This window comes from Eumetopias jubatus, unplaced genomic scaffold, assembly GCF_037043125.1.
Source record: "Eumetopias jubatus isolate StellerSeaLion01/CBP00866 unplaced genomic scaffold, mEumJub1_p1.0 scaffold_12, whole genome shotgun sequence".
In the NCBI taxonomy this organism is placed as follows: Eukaryota; Metazoa; Chordata; class Mammalia; order Carnivora; family Otariidae; genus Eumetopias; species Eumetopias jubatus.
Window position 1 is genome coordinate 104,467,052 of NW_028274818.1, and position 20,789 is coordinate 104,487,840.

General features: G+C 43.7%; 2 protein-coding genes across 2 annotated transcripts in view; one reads left to right on the forward strand and one right to left on the reverse strand.

The window, feature by feature from the left end:
• The window catches only part of AZGP1 (alpha-2-glycoprotein 1, zinc-binding), a 43,592-nt gene that overhangs the window by 20,611 nt on the left and 2,192 nt on the right, over nt 1-20,789 (reverse strand). The gene's annotated exons all lie outside the window — the stretch shown is intronic.
• Nucleotides 17,260-18,080, forward strand: GJC3 (gap junction protein gamma 3). Its single transcript, XM_028110002.2, is given in 2 exon segments — nt 17,260-18,040; nt 18,043-18,080. Coding segments are annotated over 2 exon segments (819 nt in total).

A 20,789-nucleotide genomic window follows, 5' to 3' on the forward strand; every position in this document is an offset into this window, starting at 1 on the left:
TGGCTGCCAGAGGCAGAGGGGTGAGGGACATGGGGAGATGTTGGTCAAAGGGTACTATCAGTTATATGATGAGTAGGTGACTATAGTTAACAATATTGTATTGTATACTTGAAAGTTGCTGTAAGGAGAACTTTAATGTTCTTGCCATAAATCAACAACAAAAATGGTAATTAATTGTGAGGTAAAGGATGTGTTAGCTAATCTTATTGCAGTAAATATTCTGCATATGTATGTGTATTAAGTCATCACATTGTATACCTTAAAGTTGTACATATGTCAATTAGACCCCAACAGTTGGGGAAAAAAAGTGCTGGCGAGTATATGGAGAAAATGGAACCATCTACATTGTCATTGGGAATATAAAATGTTGCCACCACTTTGGAAAACAATCTGGCAATTCTTCAGAAAGTTAAACATTGATTTTCTATAAATGAAGACATATGCCCACACAAAAGCTTGTACACAAATATTCACAGTGGTATTATCCAGAAAGGGGCGCAACCAAAATGTCCACTAACTGATGAATGAATAAATAAAAATGGTATATCCGTGCAATAGAATATTATTTAGCAAGAAAAAGGAATGAAGTCCCGATACATACTACACCCTGGTTGAACCTTGAAAACATTATCCTAAGTGAAAAGGGCTAATCACAAAAGGCCACATATAATTCCATACATAATTCATGTTGTAAAGCCTAGAATGGGAAAATCTATAGAGAGGGAAAGTAGGTTAATGGTTGCCTTTGGATGGGGGTAAGGGAGAGGAGATAGGGAGTTATATCAGTGGGTACAGGGTTTCTTTTTGGTGTGATGAAATTTTCTAAGATTACATAGTGGTGATGCACAATAGTTTGAATATACTCCACCCACTGAACTGTAGACTTAAAGGGTGGATTTTATGGCATGTGAATCATACCTCAATAAAGCTGTTATTAAAAAGGTAGATGGACAGGGGCGCCTGGGTGGCTCAGGCATTGGGTGTCTGCCTTTGGCTTGGGTCATGATCCCAGGATCCTGGGATTGAGCCCCGCATCGGGCTCCCTGCTCAGCGGGAAGCCTGCTTCTCCCTCTCCCACTCCCCCTGCTTGTGTTCCCTCTCTCACTGTCTCTCTCTCTCTGTCAAATAAATACAATCTTTAAAAAAAAAAAGGTAGATGGACAGCAAACTTTTGGGTATGGTATAATAAATACAATCAAAAGAGATCAAGAAAAGCCACCTTAATGCCAATCATTAAGCTCTCAACAGCTATCTGAGCCAAGTGAGTTCTGAGCACTGTTAGTTTTAAGTAAGTCAGACTGAGAGCCTACCGATTGAAGATGCAGTTGGATCTCCATATGGAAGGAGTCTGCAATACAATGTCAGGTGTATGTAGTAGGGATTCCCTGAGTTCTTCCCCATAGTAACCTACAACCATTTACTCAAAGAAGCCACACAACAGGGAAGGGGAATACTGAAAGGACAGTTGGATAGATGATTTGACTTGACACTGACAAGCCTGAGGACACTCCATCATAATGCATATGGAAATTTGGCAATAAGTGGAGCCCTGGTCCAGTTTTCTCCCCCAGTACATCTTATAGTCACTGCTCTACAAACCCATTTGGTAGTCATTTCCCATGTTCCAGAATGTATAATTAGAATGGATAAGCTTAGCATGTGGCTAAATCCAACATAGATTCCTTGACCAATGGAGTAATACTATTACAGGTGAGCCTTCAAGCCTATGTTGTTTGGGTTTGAACTGCGCGGGTCCACTTATATGAAAATTTTTTTCTTTTCTTTTTTTAATTGCAATATTTTTTATTTTTTAAAATTTAAATTCAATTAATTAACATACAGTGTATTATTAGTTTCAGAGGTAGAGGTCAGCGATTCATCAGTCTTACATAATACCCAGTGCTCATTACATCACCTGCCTTCCTTAATGTCTATCACCCAGTTACCCTATCCCCCCACAGAAATGGAATGTTTTTCCATTTCTTTGCCTCTATGATTAAGAGTCTCTTATAGTTTGTCTCCTTCTCTGATTTCGTCTTGTTTTATTTGTTCTTCTCTTTCCCTATGATCCTCTGTGATCACCTTGATGAAGTCCCAATAGTTCATGTTTACCTTTGTTTCCCCTGCCTTTGGAGATGTGTCTAGTGAGAAGTTGCTCTGGCCAAGGTCACAGAGGTTGCTGCCTGTTCTCCTCTAGGATTTTGATGGATTCCTGTCTCACACGTAGGTCTTCCATCCATTTGGAGTCTATTTTTGTGTGTGGTGTAAGGAAATAGTCCAGTTTTATTCTTCTGCATGTGGCTGCCCAATTTTCCAACAGCATTTGTTGAAGACACTGTCATTTTTCCCATTGGATATTCTTTTCTGCTTTGTTGAAGATTAGTTGACCATAGAGTTGAGGGTCCATTTCTCGGTTCTCTATTCTGTTCTATTGATCTATGTGTCTGTTTTTGTGCCAGTACCATACTGTCTTGTTGATTACAGCTTTGTAATAGAGCTTGAAGTCTGGCATTGTGATGCCATCAGCTTTGGTTTTCTTTTCCAACATTCCTTTGGCTATTCAGGGTCTTTTCTGGTTCCATACAAATTTTAGGATTATTTGTTCCACCTTTGTGAAAAAAAGATGATGGTATTTTGATAGGGACTGCATTGTATGTACAGATTGCTCTAGGTAGCAGAGACATTTTAACAATATTTGTTCTTCCAATCCATGAGCATGGAACGTTTTTCCATTTCTTTGTGTCTTCCTTAATTTCTTTCATGAGTGTTCTATAGTTTTCTGAGTACAGATCCTTTGCCTCTTTGATTAGGTTTATTCCTAGGTATTTCATAGGTTTTGGTGCAATTGTAAATGGGATCGACTCCTTAATTTCTCTCTCTTCTGTCTCATTGTTAGTGCATAGAAATGCAACTGATTTCTTTGTATTGATTTTATATCCTGCCACATTGCTGAATTCCTGTATGAGTTCTAGCAATTTGGGGGTGGAGTCTATTGGGTTGTCCACATGGAGTATTATGTCATCTGCAAAGAGTGAGAGTTTGACTTCTTCTTTGCCAATTCAGATGCCTTTTATTTCTTTTTGTTGTCTGTTTGCTGAGGCTAGGATTTCTAGTACTATGTTGAACAGCAGTGGTGATAGTGGACATCCCTGCCGTGTTCCCGACCTTAGGAGAAAAGCCTTCAGTTTTTCCCCATTGAAAATGATACTTGCTGTGGGCTTTTCATATATGGCTTTTATGATATTGAGGTATGTTCCCTCTATCCCTATACTCTGAAGAGTTTTAATCAAGAAAGAATGCTGTACTTTGTCAAATGCTTTTTCTGTATCTGTTGAGAAGATTATATGGTTCTTGTCCTTTCTTTTATTAATTGATTCACATTAATTAATTGAATCACACTGATTGACTTGTGGATGTTGAACCACCCTTGCAGCCCAGGAATAAATCCCTGTTGGTCATGGTGAATAATCCTTTTAATGTACTGTTGGATCCTATTGGCTAGTATCTTGGTGAGGATTTTTACATCCATGTTCATCAGGGATATTGGTCTGTAGTTCTCCTTTTTGGTGGGGTCTTTGCCTGGTTTTGGGATTGAGGTAATGCTGGCCTCATAGAAAGAGTTTGGAAGTTTTCCTTCCATTTCTATTTTTTGAAACAGCTTCAGAAGAATAGGTATTAATTTCTTCAAATGTTTGGTGGAATTCCCCTGGGAAGTCCCCTGGGACTCTGTTTGTTGGGAAATTTTTTATTATTGCTTCAATTTCCTTACTGGTTATGGGTCTGTTCAGGTTTTCTATTTCTTCCTGTTTCAGTTTTGGTAATTTATACTTTTCTAGGAATGCATCTATTTCTTCCAGATTGTCTAATTTGTTGGCATATAGTTGGCTCATAATATGTTCTTGTAATTGTTTGTATTTCTTTGGAGTTGTTTGTGATCTCTCCTCTTCCGTTCATGATTTTATTTATTTGGCTCCTTCCTTTTTTCTTTTTGATAAGTCTGGCCAGGGGTTTATTAATCTTATTAATTCTTTCAAAGAACCAGTTCCTAGTTTCGTTGATCTGTTCTACTGTTCTTTCAGTTTCTATTTCATTGATCTCTGCTCTAATCTTTATCAATTCTCTTCTCCTGCTGGGTTTAGGCTTTATTTGCTTTTCTTTCTCCAGCTCCTTTAGGCGTAAGGTTAGGTTGTGTATTTAAGACCTTTCTTTTTTCTTGAGAAAGGCTTGTATTGCTATATACTTCCTCCTTAGGACTGCCTTTGTTGCAACCCAAAAGTTTTGAACATTTGTGTTTTCATTTTCATTTGTTTCCATGAATTTTTAAAATTCTTCTTTAATTTCCTGGTTGACCCATTCATCCTTTAGTAGGATGCTCTTTAGGCTTATATGAAGATTTTTAAAAAATATATTGGAAAAATTTTGGGGAGATTTGCAACAATTTGAAAAAAGTCACAGATGAACCATGTAGCCTAGAAATATTGAAAAAAATAAGTAAAAGGCATGTCATATGTAGATACAATCTATTTTATCAATTACTACCATAAAAATCATGAATCTTTTTATTATTTTTTAAAGATTTCATTTATTTGAGAGAATGAGAGAGAGAGACAGAGAGAGAGCACATGAGAGGGGGAGGGTCAGAGGGAGAAGCAGACTCCTTGCTGAGCAGAGAGCCTGATGCAGGACTTGATCCCGGGACTCCAGGATCATGACCTGAGCTGAAGGCAGTCGCTTAACCAACTGAGCCACCCAGGCGCCCTATTTTATTATTTTTTAAAAGATTTTATTTTTAAGTAATCTCTGCACCCAACATGGGGCTTGAGTTCACAACCCTGAGATCAAGAGTCACACACTCCACCGCGTGAGCCAGCCAGGTGTCCCCACAAATCTTACTTTAAAAAAGTTAAAATTTATGAAAACTTATGCGCACACTTACAGACTGTACATGGTGCTATTTGCAGTTGAGAGAAATGTAAACAAATGTAAAGATGCAATATTAAATCCTAACTGCATAAAATTAACTGTAGTACATGATTTCATAACCACTTCCTGTTGGTACTGAGGCATCTGCTTAAAACATCAGATGCTAATCATCTCCCAGTGAGCAGTTCCTCTCTTCAGTAAACTGTGTATTGCAATAAAAAGTGATCTCTTGCAGTTCTATTAGTGGTTAAGTTTTTGGAGAGTCAAAAGTTGTACATGGATTTTCAACTGCACAGGGGTCAGTGTTCCTAAGCCTTGCATTGTTCAAGGGTCAAATGTGTGTTGCAAGGGCGAAATGGACCCTCTTCCCCACAAACTCACACTAGGGCAAGATAGTAAATGGAAAACAATATTACATTGGAGAAACAGCAGAAATCAGTTGCATATTCAAATAATTATGAAATGCATGGGGGGTATCAATCATATTCCCACTGAATTCACTAGTCTGGGCCCTAGATAAAGGATAACAGAACAGATAATGGCAGATGACAGAGGACCACTGAAGAATTAACCAAGGAGGACCCCAATTTTTCACCACTGGGTCAGATATAGTATATTTAGCAGAGCAAAATAACATAGTTCAGTTATGTGGTAAGTAGCTATTGATCTGATTAGTGTACATACTGATTCAATGTTAGAAAAATGTGTAAAATCCTTATCATAATGAGCACTGAATAATGTATAGAACTGCCAAATCACTATATTATACACCTGAAACTAAAACTATATGTTAACTCTCCTGGAGTTAAAATTTTGTATATATTTATATGTATCAAGCATATACATATAATGTTTAAAATCATTATTATTGATTTGTGTTTCAAAAAGTTCAAATTTATTTTTTTTAAAGATTTTATTTATTTATTTGACAGAGAGAGAGCACAAGCGGGGGAGGGGGAAGCAGGCAGAGGGAGAGGGAGAAGCAGGCTCCCTGCTGAGTGAGGAACCCGGACACAGGGGTCAATCCCAATCCCAGGATCCTGGGATCACAACCTAAGCTGAAGGCAAATGCTTAACCTCTCAGTCACCCCCAAAAAGTTAAAATTTCAACATAGATTTATCTCTGGCTATTTTACAATTTTTTTTTTTTTTAAGGTAGGCTCCACACCCAATGTGGGGTTTGAACTCCCAACCCTGAAATCATGACCTGGGCTGAAACCAAGAGTCAGATGCTTAGCCAACTGTGCTGCCCAGGCTCCCCATGAGGAAATTTCTTATCAAATTCACTATTTGCTGAAAGTGTCTCTTAATATAGTCAACTCTATTACCTTAATTTCTTTATTAGAACAAACAGTTTTTAAGTTTTGCTTCACCTCAGGGAATTCGAGCTGCCAATAATTGTAAAACTGAAACATATCTTTTTCCGGTCTCTTTTTCTCCTTTTCTTTTCTGGTCACAATGCTAGTTTTTTTACTTTTTTTTTTTTTTGGCTTTATTTAAATTCCAGTTAATTAACATTCAGTGTTATGTTAGTTGCAGGTGTGCAATATAGTGATTCAAAACCTCCATACAACACTTGGTGCCCATCCCCACAGACCAGTGCACTCCTTCATCCCCATCACCTTTTTTTTTTTTTTAAGATTTTATTTATTTATTTGACACACAGAGAGAGCGAGAGAGAGAGAGAGGGAGAGAGCACGAGCAGGGGGAGCGGCCGGCAGAGGGAGAAGCAGGCTTCCTGCATGAGCAGGGAGCCCGACGTGGGGCTCGATCCCAGGACCCTGGGACCATGGCCTGAGCTGAAGGCAGCGGTTTAACCAACTGAGCCACCCAGGCGCCCCTCCCCATCACCTCTTTCCCCCATCCCTCCCTCTGGTAAACATCAGTTGGTTCCCTATATTTAAGTACAATGCTGGCTAGGTCTTTATCTCCACTTGTTTTTGTATCAGTAGTGTGCCTTCATTTTAAATTTCAAAATTTATCCCTATTTTCATTGATTGATTTTATTTTTCAGTAATCCCTACACCCAACATGGGGCTCAAACTCACAACCCCAAGATCATGCTCCATTGACTGAGCCAGTCAGCCATTTCCCTATTTAATTTTTTTAAACTAGTAAAATAATTGAATTATGTTATAATTAAAATAAAAAAGTACTTCAATTAATTACCACTGTAATTTACATAGGTATCACTGTAACTTATGCCATCTGCATAAAATATTTAATAAACACATTGTAATGTTACATTGGTAAGTAGGAAATTAAATCATTGAACTGAATCAATCTACTGGCATTGACCAGATCAGTAATAGGTTTAGGTGAATTACCAGGAACAATGCACATATTTGAGCTTGATACTTGCATTAAAATGTAACAATAATATCTTATGCAATGCATGGTTAAAGGCAATGTTGTTCTACTGAAACAACAAAGTTGTCAGGATGCCTGGGTGGCTCAGTCAGTTAGATGTCTGATTCTTGATTGTGGCTTGGGTTATGCCTTTGGGTTAGTGAGATTGAGCCCCTCATCAGGCTCTGCTCAGTGGGGAGTCTGCTTGAGATTTCTCTCTCCCTCTGCCCCTCCCCTTGCTCTCTCACTCTCTAAAATAAATAAATAAATCTTTAAAAAAAACCCAAAGTTGTATTTAACAGGAAAATATTTTATGGGGTTTCAGTTTTTAAATTTAAATAAAAATTAATTATACTTAGATAAATTTAAAAATCGATTTCTTCAATTGTCCCAGCCACATTTCAGATGCTTAATAGCCCCATGTGGCTTATGGTTACCATACTGGATAGTATACACATAGAGCAAAATACAAGACGAGTCTAGTGATTTTATAGAGGACACTGTACTCAGTAATCAAAGGTAAGCATTATTTTCAAGCGTAAATATGGAGTGTTTAAGAAAACAGAGCACGTTAGACCACAGAATAACAAAATTGAAGGGCTGGAACTACAGAAATTATGTTCTTTCAGACCATGATGCCATTAACACAAAGAAGATAAGCAGAAAAGTCCCATACACTTAGAAATTTAAAAATGTACTTTTAAACATTTTATGCAATCAAGATGAAATGATGGAAAATAAAAAAATTAAAGCTGAATGATAAAAATTCTACACATCAAAACTATCATGTCTGGATAGGGAAGAATATCTTAAGACAAAAAGGACACGTTATTTAAGAAAAGAATTGGAAGATTTGACTGCGTGAAGAACATTTGTTATCGAAAGCCGCCATGACAAGAGTGAAAAATCAAATCACTACTTGGGATAAGATATTTGCAAAATATATAACTGACCAAAAAATAACATACACAAAATAGAAAAGACTCCTACAAATCCTTAAGAAGAAAAGCAACCCAATACAAATGTGGGCAAAAGTTAAGAATAGCCATTGTACTGGTTTCCGATCACTGCTGTAACAAATTGCCATAGACTTAGTGGTTTACAACACCACAAATATATTCTCTTACAGTTCTGGAGGTCAGAAGTCTAAAATCAAGGTTTTGGCTGCATTTCTTGTGAAAGCTTCAGGGAGAAGTGGTTTTCTTGCCTTTCCCATCCCTTTGCATTCTTTGGCTCGTGGCCTCTTCCAAATATCACTCCAGACCCTTGCCTCTGTCCTCACATCTTCTGCGTACCCTTTGACCTTCTCCCTCCTTCTTATAAGGACCCCGTGATGTCATCAGGCCCACTCAGACAATCCACGAGTGTCCCCATCTCAGGATCCTTAATTCATCACGTCTGCAGAGTCCCATTTCTGATACAGGGCAACATTCACAGGTTCTGGGGATTACCATGTGGATATCTTAGGAGGCATGATGTGGTCTACTGTAGGCATTTTACAGAAAAGACTTATAAAACCCATTAGATAGGAGAAGGCAGTTAAATAATATCTTTAAAGTTCTGAAAGAAAATAACCATCAATCAAGAATTCTCTAGCCAACTAAATAACAATTCAAGATTGAGGAGAAAATGAAAGCACTTTAAGACCAAAGAGGATGAAGAGTTTACCCCCCGACAGTTCCCAGGTAGAAAAACTACAGAAGCTTGTGTTTCCAGAAGAAGAAAACCTGGCACACCCATGTTCACAGCAGCACGATTCACAATACCAAGAGGTGAAATCAATCCAGATGTCCATAAGTGGATGAAGGAATGACCATAATTTGGTATATTCATATACAATGACTATTAGTTGACCTTAAAAAGGAATAAAGTTCTGAGGGATAACTACAATTTGAATGAACCCTGAAGACATTAAACTAAGCCAGTCACAAAAAGACAAATGCTGCATTTAGACATTAGGTATCTAAAGCAGTGGAATTCGTGGTAACAGAGGTAAAATAATGTGGACAGGGGCTGAGGGGAGGGAGAAATGGTTACAAGGTTTCAGGTGTGCAAGAGGAAAGAGTTCCAGGGATCAGCTGCACAACAACGTGAGTACACTTAACACTACTAAACTGCACGCCTAAAATGATTTAAGATGGTTTAAAAAAAGAAGAGGAAAACTGAACTCAGACGGAAGGTATGGGGTTCAAGAAGCAACACTGAGCAAAGAAACTGGTAAATGTTGGTAAATCTAAGAATTGAGCTAAGTATCCTGTTTGCAATGCACAGAATGAATTAGAGGAGGACAAATCTAGGAGTGGGGACATAGGATGGTGTTGTAGTAATTCACTTGTGAAGTAAACCACCTTCTTTTTTTTTTTTTTTAAAAAGATTTTATTTATTTATTCATGAGAGACAGAGGGAGAGAGAGAGAGAGAAGCAGAGGGAGAAGCAGGCTCCCAAGGAGCAGGGAGCCCGATGCGGGACTCGATCCCAGGACCCTGGGATCATGACCTGAGCCGAAGGCAGACGCTCAACCATCTGAGCCACCCAGGTGCCCCAGTAAACCACCTTCTTAATTCAGAATTAGTATCACTGGTCAGTTGAGAAGATGCTGATCCATGAAGGAGAGGTTGTCATTGATGATGCCCAAGTTTTTGGCTGGGATCAGGGTGGATGGTGAAGTTAGTCATTGAGGTGTAGAACATGTAAGCAAAGGATGTTAATTTTCACGAGGGTATGAAATTACAATGGGTTTACAATCAGAAGCTCTTTCAAAGGTAATGATTTGGATAATGGGGAAGCTAGCCATACTGTAGAGTTTAAGGGTTTGCCATCTGCAACCATACTGCCTATCCAAATCCCAACTTCTCCCACTCACTAGCTGGTCAACCTTGAATAAATTACATAACCTCTCTGTTCGTCACCTCTTTCCTCTGTAAAAGAGGATGATAATAGACTTACATCATGAGGTTGTCACGGGGGATAAGTAAATTAGTAGCCATCTAGCACGTAGAATATTCGTCATTTACTTAAGTACTGAATAAATGTTAGTGTAAAAGGATTGAAATTGGAAAACTTGGGGGTGCCTGGGTGGCTCAGTTGGTTAAGCAATTGTCTTCGGCTCAGGTCATGATCCCGGAGTCCTGGGATCGCGTCTCACATCGGGCTCCCTGCTCGGCGGGGAGTCTGCTTCTCCCTCTGACCCTCTCCCCTCTCAGGCTGTTTCTCTCTCGCTCGCTCTCTAATAAATAAATAAAATCTTTAAAAAAATAAATTGGGAAACTTGGTATTTCAAGTGTTTTAGAAAACACAACACGTATGACATTCTGAAGTGATTCACTAGTCCGAGATGAAATATTTCAATGGGAAAAAGAACCCCAAATAAATAAACAAATAAATAAATAACGGTCATGTCATTCTCAAGCCCTGTGCTCACATCAGAGTTGTTGGAAATTAGAGAGAGGATATCTTTGGAAAGAGGTATGCTGTTAGTTCTCCTCAAGGGCAAGGGGTGAGGGTGCCACCTCCTGCATGTCAAGCCTTGAGAGGGGGACTCAAACATGTTTACTGACTCCTGCCTGAAAAATCAAAAAGGCAAGAGATAGGCTCTCCGGCAAGTGAATGGAAGATGTGGCTGCATTGGAATTGGCCTGCATGCCCAGAGTTTTTTGGCCCTAAGGACTCATACATATATCCTGTGGACCAGTTGTGAACATGCCAAGGAGAGCCAGTGCCAACTTATGTCTTACTTAATGGAATCCCTTGGAGGAGCGAACAAGCCCCAAGGGTTAAAAAAAATCCATCTGGCAAACTGTCAAGAAGATCAAGTCACTTAAGATATGAGGACTACCAAGATGGACTTAAACTTCTCCATAAGAATGTTAAATGCTGGAAGATGGTGGACCGATGCCCCAAAGGCCCACAGGGGCAGCTTTTGGAAGCGAGGGGCTCTCCGACTCTCCTCCTTGAAAAATGCAGGGTTGGCTCTGCTCAAGGGTTACTCTCTCACCCGCCACCTGCTGACCCAGCCTTGCCCCTTCCTTCCTCTGGAGGGGCTCCTGGCTCTAGCAATGGGGACAGGAATGGGTGCAGGCAGGTGCCACAGTTGTCGCTGGGCCTGGTGGAGAGCGGCTGGGCTCCCTGAGGTGCTGAGGGACATGGAGCAGATGCCCATCACGCTGCGGGGAAGCCTGTTCTATTTCTCCCGGCCAAGAACACGCACACGCACGTTCTTTTGTGGGTAAACTTGTGCTTTGGGTAGTTTGCCCAGGAGAGTGGGGGGACTTCATAGAGATTTAAACCTACAGACATTCTGTTGTTGCCCATGAGCACTGCCCCTCCCCCGCCAACATGCTGACGCCATTGCTCTCCTTTCAGATGATTTCCAAAATCTCTGTTTCAGTGCACTTCGAAGAGGTCCCCCTCACCCCCAACAACAGAAGGTTATTCTCCCCAGAGCCCATTCTTTACTAGCAGGGCTGCCCTCTCCTCCAGCTGCCCTTCTCGTACCCTTCATAAGGCTGCCAGGAATGAAGAGGGGAGGGGGGAATGTGGGTGGTGGCGGGAGGCAGGGCCTGGGGGAGAGCTGGGACCCCGCTGGCTCGAGCCTGAGGACTCTGCCCTGCCTCTTTCCCCGGTGTTGGCGCTCCCGCTTGGTGCTGCCAGGTGAGTGCTGGGCAGAGAGCAGCTGGGCTGGCGCAGGGCCCTGGGGGTAGTGGGGGTGGGGGCTGCCTGGGTGCTAGACGGGGTTTCTCCAACTCAAATGCATATGCCAGGGACCTGGGCGGGGTATTATTACAATTCAGATTTGATTTGTTAAGCCTGGGATGCTGCCTGGGATTCTGCATTCCTGGTGATGCCAGTGCATCCAGGGATCACATTTTGGGTAAAAGAATCTAGAACGTTTTCCAGGCCAGATGGGGTGACACGGGAGCAGTGAGCCGGGTCCAGCACGGCCCTCGGGGGACATCCCTTCCTCACGCGGTACTTGGCTGAGAGGGCTTCTGACACCAATGGAATCCTGAAATTTTTCTCCCAAAGAATAGAGATGCTAAGAAAAATCCTTAGCAAAGTCATGATGGAATTAAAAAAAAATCTATTTACATATTTGAAAATCCCCTCACACTCTGGGCTTTCTACCCTCCCCTAAATCTTGAGCTCATGGGTATTGCTTCATCAGCTAAAATCTCGACGGGGTTCAGATCCTGCCATCTCCTTCCCTAAAGATTTATTTTCCCAAACTATTTCTCCACTCCTAGAAACAGAGTGGTGTCCCTTGAGCTGAGTTTTGAAAACAATGCTGGGCCAAGCTCGCCTGGTCTGACTCGAGCTTGGGGGCTCTGGCCCCGTGGGCAAAGCCGCAGATATGTTTGTGGGAGGCGGATGTGGGTCTCAGAGAGTGAAACAAGAGGGCTGGGGACGGCTGAAACGGATGGGGGAGACCACAGGCTCCCAAGAAAGCAGGGGATGAGGCAGGAGGTAGGCCTGTGTTTAGGTCCTGTTTTTTTTTTTTTTTTTTTTTTTTTAAGAAATTGCCTTTGGTCTGAAGATTTTGGGAGATGGAGCACAATTTTGTGTGAACCTTATGGGAGGTCCTGGAATTTGTGTTGTTTTGGTGGTAACAGCTAGAGGGCACAGGATCAGATGGGTGCTCAGAATTAGATATGGGAGCTCCAAGCTAAGTCTTTGTGTCCTTTTTCCTCTCTCTCCCTCCCAAATCTCTAAAGCTCTCTGGTGAGCTCTGGAGACCCCAGTTCAGTTCCTAGAATCTCTTGGAGGACATTAGGTGTCTGGCTACAGTCTGGGGTGGGCACAGGAGAGAAGAACGAGATAGGGCCTCCAAGAATTATTCAAATTCCCGGGGTGCCTGGGTGGCTCAGTCGGTTGAGCGTCTCCCTTTGGCTCAGGTCATGATCCCAGGGTCCTGGGATCGAGCCCCACGTTGGGCTCCCTGCTCAGCGGGGTGTCTGTGTCTTCCTCTCCCTCTGCCCCTCTGCCTCCCCCTGCTTGTGCTCTCTCTCAAATAAATAAAATCTTAAAAAAAAAAAGAATTACTCAAATTCCCAACATTGGAATATGCCAAGCCTGCTGTGTTAAATCCCAGGTCTACTGGGAATGTGCTGGAAATGCGTTTAGAGTGTGCTGGGCCTGCACTTTGAAATGAGGTGAGGCTGAGAGCCAGACTTGAGAAGTCTGCAGAGCCTGGGGCTGCCTCTCCTAAGTGCAAGGACCCCACAGACTCAATCAGGCAGGGAGGGGCTGCAGGCTTCCTCACAGACAGGGCTTATGGAGGGAGGATGTGCAAGCAGCCTGGAAAAGGGCCGATCATCATGTCCCATCAAATAAAAACCCTCTGAGATGCTCCAGTACAGATGTTTTGCTTTACAGAGCTGGAGTGGTGATGGGCCACTGTCCTCCTAAGGCGGTGGTTCTCAACCAGGGGGGAATCTGACCCCAGGGGACATTTAGCAGTGTCTGGAGACATCTGGGGGTTGGAGGGGCGAAGTGTGCTACTGGCATCCAGTGGACCGAGGACAGGAATGCTGCTAAACATCTCACCCCAACAAAATGATCAGGCCCCAGATATCACTGGTGCCAAGGCTGAGACCCAGGGCCAACTCTGGAAGCTGACCTTCCTTCTGGTCCTCTGGAACTCAGGATCTCTCCTGAGATAACTGTTTACTCAGTTAAACATTTATGGAGAAACTGCTCTTCTTCCCAGGCATGTCACCAAGTGTTTTCTCATCCAATAAATAAGCTACTGATTCTGCTTTATTGTGGTCTTGATTTTTCAAATGAGGAAACAGATTTCCCTTATCCATTTACCTTTTCTTATTTTTTCCTTTTTTTTTTTTAAGATTTTATTTATTTATTTGACAGAGAGAGACACAGTGAGAGAGGGAACACAAGCAGGTTTCCCGTGGAGCAGGAAGCCTGATGTGGGGCCCGATCCCAAGACCCTGGGATCATGACCTGAGCCAAAGGTGGACGCTTAATGGCGAGCCACCCAGGCGCCCCTACCTTTTCTTATTTTCAATGATTCGTTTTCTTCCTCTGAATTCTGGAATCACCCAGTGTGCTGGCCAGTACCACAATCTGATTTGCCTTCAAAGTGGGTTTTCATTGTGCTACTGGTAATCTTTCTCCTCCATTTGTAGTGGGTTTAAACACTTAAACTTAAAGATCCATCTACTCTCGTTTTCGAGGAGTCTCGGGAATGAGAGGGGACTGACCTCTATCTTCAATCTGCCATCTTTAATCATGAGGCCAATTTTGCCTCTTTCTAAGGACTGAAAATAGATTTCTTCTAAAAATTTTAACCCAATTTTATGGAGAAGAATTTTCAGTGGCCTGATATACTTCTGATTCTTCATAGTCTATGACGGAGGCAGAAACATGGGGCCTGAGAGGCAGGCAGAAGAAGTTCAAACTCTGATTGCTAGTGGCTGCAAATATCGTTTCTCACAGTTGGTGGATGGTGACATGGTTCTCTGCCTAAGCTCTGGCATACTGGCCTGTTCTTATCTATAAAGGTGACCCTTGAACAACATGGATTTGAGCCCTGCTGGTCCTTTTTTTTTTTTTTTTTTTTTTTTAAGTAATCTCTACGCCCAATGTGGGGCTCAAACTCATGACGCTGAGATCAAGAGTAGCATGCTCCACGGACCTAACCAGCCAGGTGCCCCAGGGGACTTTTTAAAAAGGAGTTGACAGCAAAAGCCACAAGGCATTTATTTACAACTGCCCATCCCGTCTTCATGGGATTGAATGGAAGGCTACAGGGGCAGGAGTTGAGCCTGCTGCCGAGTTCCCCAGTGAGGACTGCTGAGGACGTTGGCAGCCCCTGGGGGCCCTGGGACGGGCAGGGCTGCAGATCGTCCCGTGTGCTGTTGGTCAGGTCGGACACCTGGGCCTTGAGACTGTGCCAGGGCAGGTCGGACACCTGGGTTTTGGGACTGCGCCAGGGCAGCTGTGGGCCTTGGGCTCCTCCCTGCCGGGCACAGACCCCTCCTCAATGCCGCTTCTTGGAGGCGGGCACCTTCACGAGTGGCTGCATCTGCTGATGGCCACTGGCTGGTGGCGCACCGCTGGGCAGATGGGGCGGCTGTTCCTGCCTGAGGAGCCACTTGGCAGTTGCCTCTGTTGAGCCGAGGCCACCAGGCCGTGGGATGTCACTGTCCTGGGGCGAGGCCAGGGGCTGCAGCTGCCCCTGCCCCTACCCTCCTGCCAATACATGGTTTTTTTTCAATATACATACACTACTGTGAACGCATTTTCTCTTCCTTATGATTTTCTCAGTAACGTTTTTTCTGTAGCTAACTTTTCCTGTAAGAATGCAGTATATAGTACCCATGACATACAAAACATGTGTGAATTGACTATTTATGTTGTTGGTAAGGCTTTTGCTCAATGGAAGGCATAAGTAGTTAAGTTTTGGGGAGGAGCCAAAAGTTACATGCGGAATTTTGACGGCAGAGGGGTCAGCGCCCCTAATCCCCACGCTGTTCAAGGGTCAACTGCAGTTTATAACATGAGTGCCCATTTGAATGGCCTTGTGCGTCTTTCTGGGTATTTTAATCGGGAAGCTGATAACGAGGCAAGACAGGCATGTCTCATCTGCTGCCATGTCATAAAGAAATCCGGATTATTATTACCAGAATTGAAAGGGAGATGCCTCGGGATACCTGGGTGGCTCAGTCGGTTAAGCATCTGCCTTTGGCTCAGGTCATGATCCCAGGTTCAGGGATCAAGTCCCAAAATGGGCTCCTTGCTCAATGGGGAGCCTGCTTCTCCCTCTGCCTGCTTCTCCTCCTGCTTGTGCTCTTTCTGTGTGACAAACGAATAAATAAAATCTAGGAAAAAAAAAAGAAGGAAAGGGCGACGCCTAAGCAAGTGCAGAGAGGAAACCAGGCTGGATAAGTCCTTGATGCAGCTGGAGGGGCCCAAGGACGTAGGTCTGAAAGGGAGAGTGGCCTTGGGCAAGTGCAGAGCCACTTCTCTACGATGCTACAGAAGGGAGCAGCACAAGACGGGGGCTGCTTGGTTCCCCATCAAAGAGTCTCTATTTTCCCTGTGGAATAAAGTTTGGGCCGAACAGGGGCAGTGAGAAACAGCGGCTGGGCATTGAGGAGGGCTCTGTGTTGTGACAAAGATAAAGATGGTGCACGGGCTTACAGCAGGATGCTCTTCTGTCCGGAGAAGTGAGGGATTTCTGAAGTCTGTTACTGACCACGGTCACCTCTTGCCACGCGGGAGAGATGAGCCTGAGGAACAATGTACAAAGCAGGGTGGAATTTCGAATTTTTATCCAGTCAGCTCTGGCTTTGGCCCCACACCTCATTACATTCACTTAGTAGATTTTGCTGAGTTTTCTTTAAAATGTTCTCCTTTTCCAAAGCTGGTTGGGCCTAAAGAACACCAGACTCAAGAGGGCCTTGACACTGTTCACTTGATCCACAGCAAGCCCCCTACTCTAACCACATCTCCATCTTACCACCACACTGGGAGTGGAGGCCAGACCCTCACACCTGTGAGCAGCTGAGGGTCGGTGCCAGAGAAAAGCAGAGGGCACGAGAATGCATGTTTCCCCCAGGGTCAGCCCTGATTGTGTTCAGGTGCTCCTGGGGCTAGCCCCAGGCGTGGCGGCCATTAACTGGGAAAGAAACCGTTTTCAGAGGGCTCTGGACTCTGACTAGCCTTTGGGAAAGGGACAGAGGGAGGGAGGGAAAGAGAGAGACACAGACAGAGCCTGGTCTTCTACCACACGGTACAGAACGGGGCAGAAGAGAGAGCCATCCCCACATCCACTCACTAATTTACAGAGATGACTCTGTTACCTAGAATTAGGAACCATCAGTCTTGGTAATAAATCAACCAGGAGAGGAGCAAGAAGGCTTGCTTTATCTATCCTTGGATTCACAGTGATGAGGTGGCCTTGCCCTCCTCCCGAAGGACAGGGAGCAACACACCCACGCTCATTCCTGTCCTCTACTCCCTAGCAGGATGTGCGGCAGGTTCGTGAGGCAGCTGTTGGCTGAAGAGAGCAGGCATTCCACCATCGTGGGGCGTCTCCTGCTGCCGGTGCTCCTGGGATTCCGCCTCGTGCTGCTGGCTGCCAGTGGGACCGGGATCTATGGCGATGAGCAGAGTGAATTCGTGTGTCACACGCAGCAGGCAGGCTGCAAGGCCGCCTGCTACGATACCTTCCATCCCTTCTCCCCACTGCGCTTCTGGGCCTTCCAGGTCATCTTGGTGGCTGTGCCCAGTGCCCTCTACATGGGTTTTACTCTGTACCATCTGATCTGGCATTGGGAAGAATCAGGAAAGGTGAAGGAGGAGACTCTGCTCCGCCAAGGGGAGAAGAGCAGAGACGACGCTTCAGGGCCGGGAAGCCCCAGGCTGCTCTGGGCCTATGTGGCACAGCTGGGGGTGCGGCTGGTCCTTGAGGGGGCAGCCTTGGGGGTGCAGTACCATCTGTATGGCTTCAAGATGCCCAGCTCCTTTGCATGTCGTCGGGAGCCTTGCCTCGGCAGTATAACCTGTTATCTGTCCCGCCCTTTTGAGAAGACCATCTTCCTAAAGACCATGTTTGGGGTCAGTGGGCTCTGTCTCTTGTTTACTGTTTTGGAGCTTGTACTCCTGGGCCTGGTGAGATGGTGGAGGACCTGGAAGCACAAATCTCCTCCTTCTAACTACTCCCCAGCTGCAGAGAGCACCAAAAAACACAAGGAACCGACTGACAGCTTCCCAGTGGTGGAAGCCAAAGAGCAGTTCCGAGAAGCAGGTGAGAAGGCACTGATGTCCCTCCTTCTTCGTGCTTCTGATGTCTCTGTCCTCATGATCTCCCACGGCAGGTCCCTCCCACGTGTTACAAAACAGAAAACCGGGTTCTAGGCAGATGTCTTCTGATCCCTGTTCCCAGCCCATCCCCCAACCCCCATCCCCGTGACTTTGACGATTCCTTCCAATGAACCAGGACCAGGGCGCTCCGTCAGTACCTCCTGCCTTTCCACTTAGGCCTCTTCCTACTTAGAAAAAGTCTCAGCTCCCGCTTCGTTCTCTACTTTGCAGAGTTATGAAGCCACCTGCCTCAACTCTGAACGGAACCCTACGATTGGATCTTCTTCCGCACATCCAGTGAGTGGGGATGTACTTCCATGACAGATTAGAGGCTGTTGAAGCATCTCCCAGGGCCATGGTGGGCCACGCTGCCTGAGGCATTTCCCGGGAGAACTCCCGCTCGCGCCTTCCTTCCAGAATCTCCTGGGTGTCAGCGGCACCATTTTCACGGGCTTGGTTCCAGAGTTGGCCGGCAGAAGCCTCCGTAAAACTATTGCTTCTCCCCTGTCCTGCGCAATAAATACTGCTGCTGTTGGCATTCCTGTTGCTGAATACAATCTTCCTGTCACGGTGACTCTACTTACCTCTCTTCTGTGGTTCCACGGTCTCTGCTCCCCCCAGCTTCAAAGTCCTGTAACCTCTGGATGTCCCCAGCCCCGCGGTGTTTGTCATATTCAGACTGACCCTCCATGCATCTATAACCCACTGTCCTTTAACATTCAGATTTGGTTTAGTCAAACACCCAGCCACATCCTGTAGGCAGATTACTGGCAGCTCGGAGGCTTATGGACCTGGGGCCACTGCCAGCTCCAACTTCTGCTCAATTCTTGTTTTCCACTTGGTGCACAGCAGCTGTCCCCTTGTCTCCAGCCCAGCAGCAACTCACATGAAGGGCCAAATCCCTACTTTTTAAACTCATACCCCTCGTTTCCACCCAGAAAAGACAGGAGAGTTTTGCTGCTGATTCAGGGGTAACAGGAAGGGAGTATGATTACATCACAGTATGATTCGGCAGGTAATTTAAAACTAAATATCAAGCTTCTCTTTTCTGAGTCTCTCCATCCCATCTGCCTGATGGTATTCCAGCCCCCCACCTTCCTGCAGAAACATCTTCCCCCCTCAGTTCTTCCTTGACCTCAAATTCTCAACAAAGAGCAACTACCTGGTTTTGTTTTCTCCTTCTGAATCCCAAATTATACCAGGGTAAGTCAGGAAGGCTCACTCCTAAGGGAAGACATTTGGTCCCCCAAGGGACCAACAACTAGAAAATTAGTAATTTTTCTTTCTGCTATGCAAGTGTTTTTATAAAGAATCTCTCATCTACTGTAACCAGAGTCCAGCCAAGTGACCAAGAATGGAAAAAAAAAAGGCAAACGTCATCATTCGGAATTCCCTCTTGATAATCCTTTTTAAACAGCTTTATTGAGCTAGAGTTCACATTATCACACAATTCACCCACTGAAAGCATACAATTCAATGGCTTTTAGTATAATCACAGAGTTGTGCATTTACTAATACAATTTTAGGACATTTTTATCAACTCAAAAAGAAACCAACAACACTTAGTTTTTACCCCCAAACCTCCATGCCCCCCTCCAAACATAAGCAACCACTGATAGACTTTCTCTCTCTCTCTCTCTCTATATTTCTCTCTTATAGATTTTTCTATTCTGGACCTTTCATACAAATGGAATCAATCATACAATATGTGGTCTTTGCGACTGACTTCTTTCACTTAGCATGTTTTTGAAGTCTATCTATGTTGTAGCACGTATCAGTACTTCATCCCTGTTTATGGTTTAATGATTTCATTGTATGGCTTACTACACATTTTGGTCCATTTTTCAGTTGATGGACATTTGAACTGTTTCTACTTGTTGGCTATTATGAATAATGGTGCTATGAACATTCATGTACTAGTTTTTGTGTGGATATATGTCTTCAACTCTCTTGGGTAAATACCTATGAGTGGAATTGCTGGGGCATATGCTAATTCCTTTTTAAACTGTTTTCCACAGCAGCTGTACTATTTACATTCCCAGCAGCAATGTATAAATGGGTTCCAAATGTATCCACATCCTTGCCGACACTTGGTTATCTCCTTCCTCCCTTCCTTCTTTCTTCTCTTCCTTCCTTTTTTTTTTTTTTTAATTTAATTTTTTAAATCACATCCTAGGGGTGTGAAGTGGTATCTCATTATGGTATGATTCGCATTTCCCTAATGATGTTGAGTATCTTTTCATGTGCTTATTGACTATTAGTATATTTTCTCTGGAGAAATGTCTACTCAGATCTTTTGCCCATTTTTTAATTGGGTTGTTTGTACCTCTGTTGTTGAGTTCTTTACATATTGTGGACACTAGGTCCTTATCCAATTTAAGATTTCCAAATATTTTCACCCATTCAGTGGGTTATCTTTCACTTCACTGATCATGTCCTCTGATGCACGAGTTTTTAATTCTGAGGACATTCAGTTAATCAATTTTTCTTTTGCTACTTGTGAGTTTGGTGTTATATTTAAAGAAATGGATACCTAATCCATGGCGGTGAAGATTGACACCTAAGTTTCCTTCTAAGAGTTTTACAGTTTCAGCTTTACATTTAGGTCTGATTGATTTTGAATTAATTTTTATATATGGTATAAGGGTTCAACTTCATTCTTTTGCATGTGGATATCTAGTCCCAACACCATT